Genomic DNA, 15,188 nt, shown 5'->3' on the forward strand with positions numbered 1-15,188 from the left:
AAAAGATGAAGCTCTAGAAAGGGTTTACAGAACCAATGAGAGGGGTCAATTTTAGAGGATCAAAGATTTAGGGGTTAACACTGGAAGGTTATGCTGATAAACTACGACTTTACTGAATGGCAGAGCAGGTGAGAGGGGGTGAAAGGCCTGCACTTGCTCTTTCAAGAGCAACACATTCCATGCTATCATGCACACTGGGTTTGGGGGGGAATACTCATTACTGAAAGGTAATGCTAATAATTTACCAGCTTCCCAAATGTATCCAGACAGCTTGCCAAATGTGACTATTGTTTTGCATTGGCAGCACCTAACGACCCATTTTGGAACTAATTATCACTTGAGGCTCAGAGCTCATGCTAGGTGAGGCCCCAGTGCAGTTCTTTAAAAGGTTAATTGATTATGAATATGTTGAACAAACCAAAAGGTACATTGCAAAAAGAGCAGCTAAATTTCAAAGAAAGGGTTGTGTTCAGGCACAGAGCAGTTTACATTTGCAGCATTAATAGGCTGAGGCTCTGAGTAAACTGGTATCAAGATAGTATAGATTGTAGATGAGTAACCAAAAGGAATTAATAGAATGCATTGGAAGCAACCAGTGCTGAGACAGAGAATCAGAATACAAAACCTGAACAAAAGCAGTGGAGTTGACAGAGCTTGCCATGCAGTCATAACCGGATTAATAATATGAGTTAAATGTCAGACAAAATGAAGAGCTCTGTTACTAATTCTTGAAAATTAGGAAGGCAGCTCTGAAAATATTTGTCATGCACAATTGATGATTTAACCCAGAGCTTTTGAACATTTATACCTGGTAGCAATCTCCTTTCAGATTGTCCAGAACATCTCCACAGGTTTTGCGCATGTGTTTGCAACATGCGTCGATCACCATTTGGTCAATGTAGAAATTAGTTAAGGGATTTGAAAACACTTTTGCAAAATAAATTAAAACCTATAGTTGAATAAAATCTGATGGTATAAAAACATTATGATTTGCAAATAATATTTCCCGGCAAGAGGAAGTTTCGTAGGTCCATAACCATTTTGCTATCCCAAAACAGGCATTCCCCAGACATACGGTATAATTAAAACTGTAAAAAAAAGCACAAGACCTTCTTTACTGCTTGTACCTCTGATAAATCTACAAGTACAAGTCAGCTGTCAAGTTAAATAAACCAGTTGTTCGGGCATTCACAAAACAAGATCTTTGAAAGTGTAAAAGACTGCACAAAAGTCAATTCATTTGAAACCCTATTTAGAGAGCTGTTTCCAGCTACTTCTCCAGTAAACGCAAAACAATTTCTCCAGAAAGTACAGGAACTGAAGATTAAGCACCCAAATGATATACATTGAATCATTCTCACTATGGTAGTGTGGCTATCATGGTTGATGACAGGCTTATCCAATCATTTCCACACTGCTTGGCTATGGCAATAGCACCAAACACAGTCCTTAGAAAAAGCAATAGGAGGGCATTTGGCTCCTCAACTCTATTCCATCAATCACATTGGGAATGGACTCGTTGGTCAAGAGGTTTGGAGTTTAAAATGCAGAGCATGTACGAGGTTCCAATTCAAATCCCAGCAAGACTTTTGTTTGCCTGGCACAGAAGAGAAAATGAGGCCTGAGGCAGATCAGCCATGATCGTACTGACAGTGGAGCAGGCTTGACAGGCTAACTAGCCTACTCTGGTCTCTCTTTTTAACAGCACAAGCTTTATCATTGCTCAACACATACTGAAATGCTGGAGGAACTCAACAAATCAAGCAGCACCTATGGATTGGAATAAACAGGGCCAGTTCTCATCCTGAAATATCAAATTATTATTCCCCTAAATAAATGCTTCCTGACTTACTGAGTTTCTCTAGCATTTAGAGTGTGTTGCTCAGACACCTTTGAGGGGGAAAACTCTGAAAAATGGGTTTGAGATCAGCAGAGCAGTTGCCTTGTGGATTTTCTGTGCAAGTTTTGAAATAGCAAGTAGGTCCAGTCAGTATATTCTGTGCGCTTGAAATCATTAGATAATTAGCTATTTGACAAAAGCCAATAAAAAGTGAGATTTAAGCAGAGCAGCCATTGTGAGTGGATGATGTCAAGAGTGGAGAGTTTGAGGCTCTTGCTCAAGAGGATTCAGCAAGGAGAGATGGTAGCCAAGGAGTTTTTCTGGTAACTTTATTTCTTGTTACGCAAGTAGAGTCTGGCTCTTTGGCTTAGAAGCGGTGGGGGGGGGGGTGGAGAGAAGAAGCAAGCAGTAGTGATAAGGGTTAGGGGAACAGACTGGAAGTATTGTGGACATGAAAGAGACAACTAAATGGTATGTTGCCTTCCGATGCCAGGGTCAGAGCTATTTCGGACCAAGTCCATAACATTCTTAAGTGGGAGGGTGAACAGCCAGAGGGTGTAGTCCACATCAATAACATTAAAGGGTTAACATTAAGAGCATCTGATGGCTCTGAGTCTGTACTCGCTGGAGTTCAGAAGAACAAAGGAGGATTTCATTGAAAGCCATCAAATACTGAAAGGCCTAAACTGCAGAGGATGTTTCCAGTTGTGGGGAGTCTCGGACCACAAGGCTTAGCCTCGAAACAGCAGGGCCCCTTTCTAAAAGAGATGAGAAGGAATTTCTTTAGACAGATGGTGGTGAATCTGAGGAATTCATTGCCACAGATGGTTCTGGAAGCCAAGTTATTGTGTGTATTTAAAACAGAGGTCGATGGGTTTTTGATTAGTAAGGGCGTCAAAGGTTACAAGAAGGAAGGAGAAATGGGTTGAGAGGGCTAATATATCAGCCGTCATGGAATGGTGGGGCAAACGCAATGGGCCTAATTCTGCTACGATGTCGTATGGTACCAATGCCAAGTGAATTCAGGGAGTTAGGTGCCAAGTTAAAGGACAGGACCTCCACGTTTGTGATCTCATGATCGCTACCTGTACACAGCCACATTTTCCTGTTTCTGGCATAAGGAGATGGGTTAGAAGGGAGGATTTCACATTTTTGGATCATTGGTCTCACTTCTTGGGAAGCTGGGACATGTACAGAAGGGATTGTTCGCACCTCAGCTGAAGGGAGACGAGTATCCTCGTGGGAAGGTTTGCCATTTCTACTCCAGAGGATTGGGACCCAGAGTGCCAAGGCAGATTGTGGAGTGGTTATGGGGAAAAATTTTGTTACACCCACATACAAAGACAGAAAACAAAGTTGGGCACATCGGGAATAATGTTCTGAGTTGCATGTATTTCAATACAAGGAGTATTGTAGATAAAACGGATGAGCTTAGGGCATGGATAAGAATGCGCAATTATGACATTGTAGCCATTAGTGAGACTTGGTCTGGCAGCTCAATGTTCTGAGGTTCCTGTTGTCTTAGACATGACAGAATGGGAGGGATAGCATTACTAGTCAGAGAAAGGCAGGATAGACTGAAGGACTCATCTACCGAGTGTAAGGTGGAAATGAGGAATAAGAAAACTATGATCTTGTAAATTGGATTATATTATATTACATCAGTGGGATTTAAGGGAGAAACTAAGTGATTTTAACTTTCCACACACTGACTGGGACTCTCATTCTGTAAAAGGGCTGAGTGGCATAGTTTGTAAAGTATGTACTAGAAAGGTTCCTTAATCAATTTAATGAGATCCCAACTAGAGGGAGCGTAATACTGGATCTCCTATTAGGGAATGACACAAGGCAAGTGACAGAAGTTGCGTGTAGCTAAACATTTTGGATCTCATGATCATAATTCTGTTTCAAGATAATTATGCAGAAGGATATGTTTGGTCCTTGGGTTCAGATTCTAAATTGGAGAAAATCAGAAAGGATCTGGCAAGTGTAAATTGGAACAGGTTGTTTTCTGGCAAAGGTATACTTGGGAAGTGGGAAGCCTTCAAAAGTGGAATTTTCAGATTATAGAATTATGCTCCTGTCAGAATAAAAGACAAAGATAACAAGTTTAGGGAATCAATCTTAAGAGTTTTTCCAAGGTTACCAGGAAAGTCGAAGGCAGTGGATGTTACCCCTATGAAATTTAGCAAGGCCTTTATCAAGTTCTCGCATGGAAGGTTGATCAAGAAGATTCAATCGCTCGGCATTCAGGATGATGTAGTAAATTGGATTTGACATTGACTTGACAGGAGAAAACAGGGTGGTAGTAGAAGGTTGCCTTTCCAACCGGAGGCCTGTGGCCAGAGGCGTCCACAGGGATTGTTGCTGGGTCTGATGTTGCTTGTCATTTTTATCAATGATCTGGATGATAACGTGCTGAACTGAATCAGCAAATTTGAGGACCACACCAAGATTGGGGGTGTAGTGGACAGCGAGGAAGGCTATCAAAACTTGTAGTGGGATCTGGACCAGTTAGAAATATGGGCTGAAAAGCAGCAGGCAGAATCTGTCTATTTATTTATTCAGCGATATAGCACGTACCAGTAACTCCACGACCTCGTTTTTATCCTAACCTAATCACGGAACAATTTACAATAACCAATTAACCTACTTGGTATGTCTGTTGGAGGAAACCAGAGCACCTGGGGGAAAATGTATTCCATGGGGAGGACATATAGATTCCTTACTGAACAGCGCAGGAACTGAACTCCAAAATGCCTCAGGTTGCAATACTGTCATGTTACCAGGGCAGCCATGGCAATACCAATATAACGCAGACAAGTGTGAAGTTGCACTTTGGGAGGACAAACCAGAATAGGTCTTCCATAGTGAACAGGAGGGCACTGACGAGTGCGGTATCTGGGAATATAGATCCAAAATTATTTTAGAAGTGGCGTCACAGGTAGATAGGGTCATAGAAAAAGCTTTTGGCACAGAGGTCATCTTAAATCAATGTAGTGAGCTGGGTATCATGTTGAAGTTGTACAAGACGTTAGTGAGGCCTAATTTGGAGTATTATGTGCAGTTTTGGTCACTTGCCTAAAGGAAAATACCAGTAAGATTGAAAGAGTACAGAAAAAATTTATAAGGAAGTTGACAAGACTTGAGGGCCCAAATTATGGGGGAAAATTCAATAAACTAGGACTTTATTCCCCGGGGTATAGGAAAGTTAGGGGAGACTAGAGCGGTATACAAAAGTATGAGGTATAGATAGCATAAACGCAAGCAGGATTTTTCCTCTGACGTTGGGTGAGATTGGAACTAGAGGTCAGCCGTTGGGTGAAAAGTGAAATAGTTAAGGCAGACCTGAGGGGGAACTCCTTCACTTAGGATAGCAAGAGTCTGGAAGTGGTGGATGTGGGTTCGATTTCTACACCCAAGAGAAATTTGGATAACTATGTGGATTGGGGGTGGGGGAGGGGGAATATAGAGACTAGTCCAGGTCAATAGGACTAGGCAGAATAGACTAGATGGACTGAATGGCCTGTTTCTGTGCTGTAGTGCTCTACAACTAACTAGGTAATGGATAGAACAGTCTGTCAGGAAGGGACAGAGCAGAGAAACAGGATGGAACAACTTTAGTCGGAGCAGGGAAGTATGACATCAGGATAACATTTTTAAAAGTACTTAATCTGATTACACTCAGCATTCAAAACAAGATAAATGAATTAATGATATTTCTGGAATTAAGCAGAGACTGTCTCAGAGCCAGTACAGTTGTGCAGAGAGACTAAAAACTGGGAGCAAACAGTCCACAGTACCACGCCTTTAGAAGAGATGGACAAAATCAATGAGGAGAGCACTCATAATGGAAAAATGAAGACAGTGGAAATAAAAGATCATAGCTCAAGAAATAGAGTTCTCAACTTGGGTAGAGCCACAGCAAGGGACAGAAAACAATGCTGGGTGTTGTCAGTACACTCCTCAAACAACACTGGTAATGCAGCACCAAAGCAGGGGAAGATTATTGAGTAACAAGTGTTACTCAATAATTACAGAAGATTTTAAATGTGGACTGGACAAACCAATTAAGCAGAGACAGTTTGAGAGAGTGAACTCATGGAGTGCTTAAGGGGCTTCCAGATCAGTATATTGAAAAATCAACAAATCATTTAATTTGGATTTAGTACTATATAATAAAGGGTAAATTAATATGTAAAAGGCATCCGTTGGTCTTGCGAGACCATGGATCTGCGCCTGGAAAGTCTTCACTCTCCAGGGCACAGGCCTGGGCAAGATTGTATGGAAGACCAGCAGTTGCCTATGCTGCAAGTTTCCCCTCTCCACGACACCAATGTTGTCCAAGGGAAGGGCATTAGGACCCATACAGCTTGGCACCAGTGTCGTCGCAGAGCAATGTGTGATTAAGTGCCTTGCTCAAGGACACAACACATTCCCTTGGCTGGGGCTCGAACTCACTACCTTCAGGTCGCTAGTCCAATGCCTCAACCACTTGGCCACTTAATATGTAAAGGTTACCAATAAACATATTTACAAATCTTTTGAGACAAACTACAACAGGACCTGTGATCAATACAACTGAGAAAAATGTAGATTTTGGTAAAGGACAAAGACGCTAACAAATAAACAAAGGAAGCTGTCAGACTAACCTAGCAATAACACAGTAAATGTTTCTATGTGTATGTAAAAAGAACAAATTAGCAAATACTTGTGGGTCCTTTAGTATTTCCATCGTCTTAGTCTTAACGTACCCATCCAAATGCCTCTCAAATGTTACAATTGTACATGCCTCAACCACCTCCTTTGGCAGCTCACTCCCAGTACTCACTACCCTCTAAAGAAGTTGCCTCTTAGTTCTCTTCTATCGAAGGGTGGAGTAAAGTCAAGATGGTGCTAGACAGCAACTCCTTTGTTTGCATCTTCAGAAACGGCTTGATTCCTAACTTTGACTTTTTTTCTTTTTCAAGGTTCTTTTGAAGAGCTTGACCTGGAGTAACACTCTGACTTCGGTTCTTTGCGAGTATGGGATCTGCTCTCAGGGTCTCATGGCCAGCTGCTTTCCACTTTCTGATATCTCAAGGATGCAGCCTGGCAGACTAGCACGCCTTCAGGGTACCGGATTTTCGTGGCTCTGGAGATGGGCTAATTCAAGGCCAGTGTCCCTGACTGAGGTGTCGCGGGAGAACACGGAACATCAGGAGCAGCAGTTTGGCTGCTGCTGGCTGGGTGTCCAGAGACCTGAGCTCGCTGGGTGCAGTGCTTGGAAAAAGGTGACACAACAGACTTTTAACATTATAAATCAGTGAGTTGTTTTGTCATGTCTCTCTCCCTTCTCGCTGTGAAACAGGGACACTTCTTTCTCTCTTATTAGAGAGAGAGAGAGAGAGAGAGAGAGAGAGAGAGAGAGAGAGAGAGAGAGAGAGAGAGAGAGAGAGAGAGAGAGAGAGAGAGAGAGAGAGAGAGAGAGAGAGAGCGCGAGCCTGTGGTACGTCAAATTACCACGTGAACCAGCAGTCTGTGGAGTACTGCAAATCTGTTTCTTTAATGATGCTTTGCAGCATGATTGAGTGCTCGGCGCTGATGTCTTTTTTGCTGGTGGGGGGGGTTGTTGCCTTGCAGCTGCATGTGCATTAAAGGAGAGGCTTTGGAATTCTAACGTTTAACTGTCACTCATTCTTTGGGGCACTCCTCTGTTTTCAAGGATGTTCGCGAAGAAAAAGAATTTCAGGATGTATATTGTATACACTTCTCTGACACTAAATGTACCTATTGATTAAATATTTTCCATCTTATCTTGTATCTGTGCTCTCTAACTTTGTACAGCCCAATTGCGGGGAAAAGACGACCATGCAACTTATCCATACCCCTCATGATTTGTAAACTTCTCTGAGATCACACCGCCCCCCCCGCCACCAATTGAGAACATCTTCTAAAGGCAGTATCTCGAGAAGGTGGTATCCATTTTTAAGGACCCTCTCCACCTACGAAATGCCCTCCTCTCATTACTACCATCAGGAAGGAGGTACAAAATATGAAGACCACACGCAATGTTTTTGGAACAGCTTCTTCCCCTCTGCCATCAGATTTCTGAACACTAACTACTTCACCATAATTGTAACTGACAGTAATTTGTTATGCCTGCACTATATTGCTGCCCCCAAAACAACAAATTTCATGACTTATGTCAGTGATGCAAACACTGGTCAAGTCTGATTCTTTCTTCTGCACCTTAGGGAATAAACATTCAGCATGGCCAACCTGCAGGCCCCCAAGTCCAAGCAGCATCCTCATGACTGATGGGGGCCAACATGCCACTCAGTATACACACACAGCTGTGTATTTATATTCCCAGGTTGTCAGTGCCCTGCTGTTCACTGTATAGATCCTACCCTGGACTGAATGTCCAAAATGCATTACCCTCACACTTACCCAAGTTGAAATCAATTTGCCATTCCTCAGTCCATCTCCCTAACGATTAAGATCTCTTTGTAATTCATTGCAACCTACTTCACCTGCAAAATGATCACTTAATTTAGCACCATCACTAAATTTGCTAATTGTCTCCATCTGCATACACATCCATTACATGAATAACAAGAGGTTACCCCACCATTCACAGAATCAACCTTCAACCCCCTGCTTCCCATCGCTGAACTCATTTTAAAAAAACACTTCACTAGCTTACTGAATCCCATGCACCTAAGATTCCAATTAAGACGATAAAGACCTTACGGAAGTCCATATAAACATCCAGTGCCCTGCCTTCATTCATCCCCTCAGTAAGAACTCCAAAAATAAATTAATCAGACATGACTTCCCATGCACAAAATTATGCTTTTTCAGATTAGGCATTGACTCTCCAAGTGATGGTAGATCTTGTTCCTCAGAATTCCTTCCAGTAATTCTCAAAATGCTGGAGACACTCAGTAGGTCAGGCATCAATGGAGTGGAATTAACAGTCAACATCTCAGGCCAAGACCCTACATCAGAACTGTAGAAGAAAGGGTAGAAGCCAGAATGAAAAGGTGGAGGAGGGGAAGGAGTACAAGCTGGAAGGTGATGGGTAAAGCAAGGTGAGTGAGGGAGACGGTAAGTAGGTGGAGGGGGGAGGTGATGATCGGTGGAAAAGGTAAAGGGCTGAAGAAAGAATCTGATAGGAGAGAGAACCCTGGGAGAAAGCGAGGGAGAGGGGGCGCACCAGAGAGGGGTGACAGGCAGGTGAGGCAAGTGAAGGAGAAAAGGAGGAGCTGGAATGGGGGAAGGGGAACAAAGGACAAAGGAAGAAATCAGACATTAGGAAAAAAAATTATGCTCATACCAACAGGTAGCCAAATGAAATATGAAGTGTTGCTCCTCTAACCTGGAAGTGGCCTCAATGTGGTAGCAGAGGAAGCCATGGATCAACACATCGGAATGGAAATGGGGAGTGGAATTAAAATGGTTGGCCACTGGAAAATTCTACCTGATGCGATTGGCTGAGCCAAAGTGCTTGACAAGGCAGTGCCCAAATCTACACTTGGTCTTACTATATAGAAGCCACACCAAGAGCACTGGATGATCCTGACAGAATTGCAGCTGAAGTACTGCCGCACCTGGCAGGACTGTTTGGGGCCCTGAACAGCACTGACGGAGGTGGTAGCACTTGTGGCACTTACAGCGACAAGTGCCAGAAGGGGGATCAGTGAGGAGAGATGAATGGACAAGGCAATCATGGAAAGAGCAATTCTGAGAGATGAGGGTGGGGTGTGCATGGGGAGGAAAAGGGTAAAGATATGTTTAGTGATAGGATCCTGTTGAAAATGCAGGAGATGCAAAGAATGATGTGCAGGATTTGGAGGCCCAGGAATGGTAGGGAAGGACATGAGGAACTCTATCCCTACAATGGCAGCAGGAAGATGGAGTGAGGCCAAATGTCTGGGAAGTGGAGATGTGGATGAGAGTAGGATCAGTGGTAGAGAAAGGGAAACAGCATTCTTTGAAGGAGGAAGATATTTTAAGATGCTCCTGAAAAGAAAGCCTCATCCTGAGGCTATCAGTAACTTCCCTACAAAATGAAATCAAACTCACCATGTTGTATTTTCCTGGGCTGTCCTTGCTAACATTCTTGAACAATGGAACAACATTAGTCACCCACCAGTCTTCTGGTACTTCACCTGTGGCAAATGACGAAGCAAATAACTCTACAAGGGCTTCTGCAATTTCATCCCTAGCCTCTCTCAAAACCTGAGGGCCTTGAACACAAGAGAACCTTTTGCTGTTAATCTAACTTTGGAACACTTTGCATGTCCACCTCCATGGAAGGCACAGCTGCTTCTTTTAGCTGTTTACATGTGTATGGCTGAATGGCAATTAAACTTGAACTTGAAAATCTCCAGGAAGTGGAGATCAACAAGTCTAGAGGAAATAAAGATCCAGAAGAAATTAGCAATAGCAGTAAAAGCACACAAATACCCACGTCCTGATGGCTTGCATCCCAGGTTTTTAAACAGATGATAGCTATAGATGTTTTCCAAAATTCCAATGAATAGAGATACCATGATTGGAAGCTACGAAACTAACCTCACTAATCAAGGAAAAAACTAGAACTACAACTAGTTTAGCCAATGTCAGTAAATGGAAAAATTATCAAGTGTTAAGAGTGCACTAGGGTATTAATAAAAATAATCAGATTGGACAGTTAATTTATGAAAAGGAAAATACTTAATCAATTTGTTAATTTTCTTGAGGATGAACCAGAAATAAACTACACTTTCAGATGATTATTTAATGAAGTGCCTCACTGGAGATTTTTTCTTAAAAAAGACTCATGATTCCGGGCAATACAATGGAACTGGCTAAGAGGGAGATATGTTTTTGTTGTTCTTCTTCTTCTTCGCACCTTGTAGTGCATTGGGCTGCAACCTTGCTGTTGCTTATAGCATTTGTCTGCTTTTTTTTAAACAAGGCTTAGGCTCAACCTAGCATAGATGGAAAGCGCGCACAAGCTGGCCAAAGAGGGAGAAATCAGTAGGAATAAATGGACACTTAAGATGACTGGGACGTCGCAGGAATTCAAGGGGTGGGGCTGGGGCAGGGACTCATCTGTTCAAAATCCACATCACTGACTTGGATGAGGATCTAAATATGCTATGTTCAAGTTTGCTGATATGAAACTGGGGGCAGTATGGGTTGTTGAAGAAAATGCAGAGGGTCTTTAGGAATCTTTATAGTAGTGAATGGGCAAAGCCTGGCTGCTGAAGTATAACATGGGGAATAAAAAGGTATGGGATAGCAGAGCTGATGATAATTTGAATGAAAAATAAATGATTTAGTTCAGATGTGTGTTTGACAACCAGCACAGGAGCACAAGCAGTGGGTCATGGGCCTGCCCAAGCTATATAACTGATTTTTTAAAATGGTAAGAGAACAAAACTTGAGGTATAGAAGGACCTCCATGTTCTTGTACATAAGTCACCCGAGGTTAACGTATAGGCATGCAAGTCAAATGGTGTATACTTTTCTCTAAGCATTATGAGAAAATTGTGGGAGAATAGACTTAAATATTAGGCCAGCAACGATCTACTGAGCAGACTTGAGGGTCCATATGGTCCACCCTTACTTTCTTACGTCGTTTCTTGACCTGGACTGCAAGAGGATCTCAGTAAAGAATGTACATATTTCTGGTGATACAGCATCTGGAATATAATGAACAGGTATAGTATCCATACTGAAGGCAAGAGACACTTGCGTTGAGACAGTGTAATCACGGTTCATTAGATTGATTTCTGGAATCGATGTGGGGGGTTGGGGAGAGAGAGTTTTTAGCTGCTGTCCTTGAAGGGCCTATACTGTTTTAAGTTTTAGAAGAATGAATTCAGCAATAAAATTTTTCACTACACCACAGTACACATGACATTAAACCAATTTACCATCAGGAACTCTTACACAGCTTGAAGGGTAGATATCTGGACATTTTCACTATGGGAGAATCTAGAACAAGAGGACAAAAAGTAAGTGAACATTTAATTGTCAGCAGAGGATTAATACTAAAAGCTGGAACCTTACTCCACCATCTGCAGTAAAACCTAGAGAATATATTGTAACTCTCTCCTTCTCCACTCAAAATGACTAGACAGTATTCCTGTAAATCCTACCAGCTTTAAGCCAGCCATTTCACACCATTTACCTACTAATTCAGGCAAGGGTAAAGGATATTTCCACCATGGTGACCATCTTTGGCTTTAACTTAACCAGCTCACACAGGATTCCACCATCGCCTCCTCCCAAGATAAGAATCTCTTTCCCTGTATAGTCCTCTACTCCACTGCCCATTATAGCCTGTGTATATGGGAGGTCACTTTCTCCCAAATCTGAAACAAAGAAATATATATTGTTTACTACATCATTCAGTAAGGAATTAAATGCAACAGGCTCAACAGTAATTTCAAGGACAAAGGAGGTTTAAGTCCTAAGGAGCACTGGTAGGGCTCTTGCACTATCAGAAGGTGGTAAAGATCCAGCCTTACCCCCGTCTTATCCAGTGCTTGAGAACTGTTCCACATGGACTTAAAAACAAGCGACATCATTCCCTCTTCACAGATGTTGGCATTTATCAATTCATTACTTCAAATGCAGGAACATTTTTAGGAGGTGGTTTACATATAAATATATCTTATTTTACAGAGCAGAATGTAGGAAATTGGACGCAGGTCTTCTAAAACAATAAGGCAGATTTTAAAAAAGCCCAAGTTCAACCCTGCCCTCATCCCTTCCACAGCACTAAAGGAGCGGTTGTGCATTACCAGGATTTTTAGTTTTTGTTGTAAGCTTGCATTTACATCATGGACTCAGTTCCAACAAGGAAGAGTGGGACTCAAAAACAATTCACACCTTTAAATTATGTACAAGGAATCCTTTTTTTTCCCCTCCTTTCCTTCTCTAAGCCACCTATAATGTCCTTAGACTATGGATTGTCAGTGGATATTAAGAGAGCTTGGCAAAGATCAGCATTCAAAACAGGTTACAATGGACAAAAAAAAAACAAAGCAACGAAGATTGCATGAAACAAGACACAAGAACAAATAAAATTCCACTCTTGAATGTTTATTAACAAATAAACTAATCAACTGTTAAGAAGATGAGAAAACCAGTAAATACTTACTAATGTCACCATTGAGGATGAGAATATTTCCAAACTGCTTTGAATGAAGAATCTTGATGTTCTGATATGCAGAATCTTCATCATAAACAACATCATCAATATCATACTCAACCAACCGGCCATCTGCAGTAGGCCAGTATCTATCAATGGTCCCCCCTCTGATGATCGCAGGTAACCTGTGTAGGGCAATATTGGGTGAATGAACAAATCTGCATTTACATTCCTCCTTATAAGGGCAGTTAATGTGCAAGAATATTAGTAGACACATCTCCTTAATGAAGTTAACAAGGCTATAGACAGAATGTATTTCTCACTCTTATCTCTCCCTCAATATTCAGCTCTGAAGTAGGATTTATGGTACAAAATTCTGCAAACAAATTAAGTACTTTGATTTGACCGGTGTTGCTTTAAATTCAAAATTTTAATTGGGATTTTAAAATTCTAGCTGTAGTTAATCTGTAATTCCAAAACCAAATATGACACCTTAAAAGGTCTAGTCTCCATTACAGCAAATGCCCTAACTAATCAAGAACCTATCAACCTCTGCTTTAAATATCCCCATTGACTTGACCTCCAAAGCTATATACAGCAATGAATTCCACAGATTCATCACCCTTTGGCTACAGAAATTCCTCCTCAGCTCTATTCTAAATAGATGTCCCTCTATGCTGAGACTGTGCACTCTGCTCCTAAATCAGAATTAGAGAAAAAACTATTGCTCAAAGTGGTGATAGTCTGGTTTCTCTAATCATTCATGTGTTCTCCATTTGACCCAATCCATACACGTTTAAGCACAGCAAGGGACTCAAGTTGCTCGTTCAGTATTGAGGTGAACATAATCGGTCAGTCAAATGGCTATATGGTAACAAGAAGATAGTGTAATTGCACCTGAAGTAAATGATTTCTGAAGAGAGAAGGCAAATCAATTCAATATACAGCTCAGGGAGGTAATACAGGCAAAGGAGGAAGGAAAATTATATGATAAACTGAAAATGCTGTAAATACTCAGGTATTTAACTATCTCTTCCTGCAAATGCGGCCCGACTGCTGGATATTTCTAGCTTTTTTCATTTTACATTCGATCTCCACGATCTGCAGTTCTGTGACTTTCACTTGACAATATTGGAAATGCCAGCTCTGTATCGTGCAAATATAATGATCAATATTAAAATGCCTTCCATAAACAGAAGTAAAACACAAAACACTGGCAAGATTCAAACAGTTGCACCATAAATAATAAATAGTAATAAAACCATAAATAGTTAAATAGTAATATGTAAATTATGCCAGTAAATTATGAACTAAGTCCAGGACCAGCCTATTGGCTCAGGGTGTCTGACCCTCCAAGGGAGGAGTTGTAAAGTTTGATGGCCACAGGCAGGAAAGACTTCCTATGACGCCCTGTGTTGCATCTCAATGGAATGATTCTCTGGCTGAATGTACTCCTGTGCCCACCCAGTACATTATGTAGTGGATGGGAGACATTGACCAAGATGGCGTGCAACTTAGACAGCATCCTCTTTTCAGACACCACCGTGAGAGAGTCCAGTTCCATCTCCACAACATCACTGGCCTTACGAAGGAGTCTGTTGATTCTGTTGGTGTCTGCTACCCTCAGCCTGTTGCGCCAGCACACAACAGAAAACGTGATGGCACTGGCTACCACAGACTCGTAGAACATCCTCAGCATCGTCCGGCAGATGTTAAAGGACCTCAGTCTCCTCAGGAAATAGAGACGGCTCTGACCCTTCTTGTAGGCAGCCTCAGTGTTCTTTGACCAGTTCAGTTTATTGTCAATTCGTATCCCCAGGTATTTGTAATCCTCCACCATGTCCACATTGACCCCCTGGATGGAAACAGGGGTCACGGGTACCTTAGCTCTCCTCAGGTCTACCACCAGCTCCTTAGCCTTTTTCACATTAAGCTGCAGATAATTCTGCTCACACCATGTGACAAAGTTTCCTACCGTAGCCCTGTACTCAGCCTCATCTCCCTTGCTGATGCATCCAACTATGGCAGAGTCATCGGAAAACTTCTGAAGATGACAAGACTCTGTGCAGTAGTTGAAGTCCGAGGTGTAAATGGTGAAGAGAAAGGGAGACAAGACAGTCCCCCGTGGAGCCCCAGATACAAAACATGACAGCACAGAAACATTTTTAGCCCATCCAGTACATGCCAAACTATTATGCTTCCTAGTCCCAATGA

The 15,188-nt window shown here is 41.9% G+C and overlaps 1 protein-coding gene across 1 annotated transcript in view; it reads right to left on the reverse strand.

Annotated features, from left to right (window-relative positions):
- The window catches only part of sms (spermine synthase), a 62,767-nt gene that overhangs the window by 20,741 nt on the left and 26,838 nt on the right, over positions 1–15,188 (reverse strand). Inside the window, exons 5-7 of the mRNA XM_072260893.1 lie at positions 12,984–13,159; positions 12,036–12,192; positions 809–896 (exon numbers count right to left, since the gene is read on the reverse strand). Coding sequence (XP_072116994.1) covers positions 809–896; positions 12,036–12,192; positions 12,984–13,159 — 421 coding nt within the window. The remainder of the gene's footprint in view (positions 1–808; positions 897–12,035; positions 12,193–12,983; positions 13,160–15,188) is intronic.

Source organism: Mobula birostris, chromosome 6, assembly GCF_030028105.1.
Source record: "Mobula birostris isolate sMobBir1 chromosome 6, sMobBir1.hap1, whole genome shotgun sequence".
Classification (NCBI taxonomy): domain Eukaryota; kingdom Metazoa; phylum Chordata; class Chondrichthyes; order Myliobatiformes; family Myliobatidae; genus Mobula; species Mobula birostris.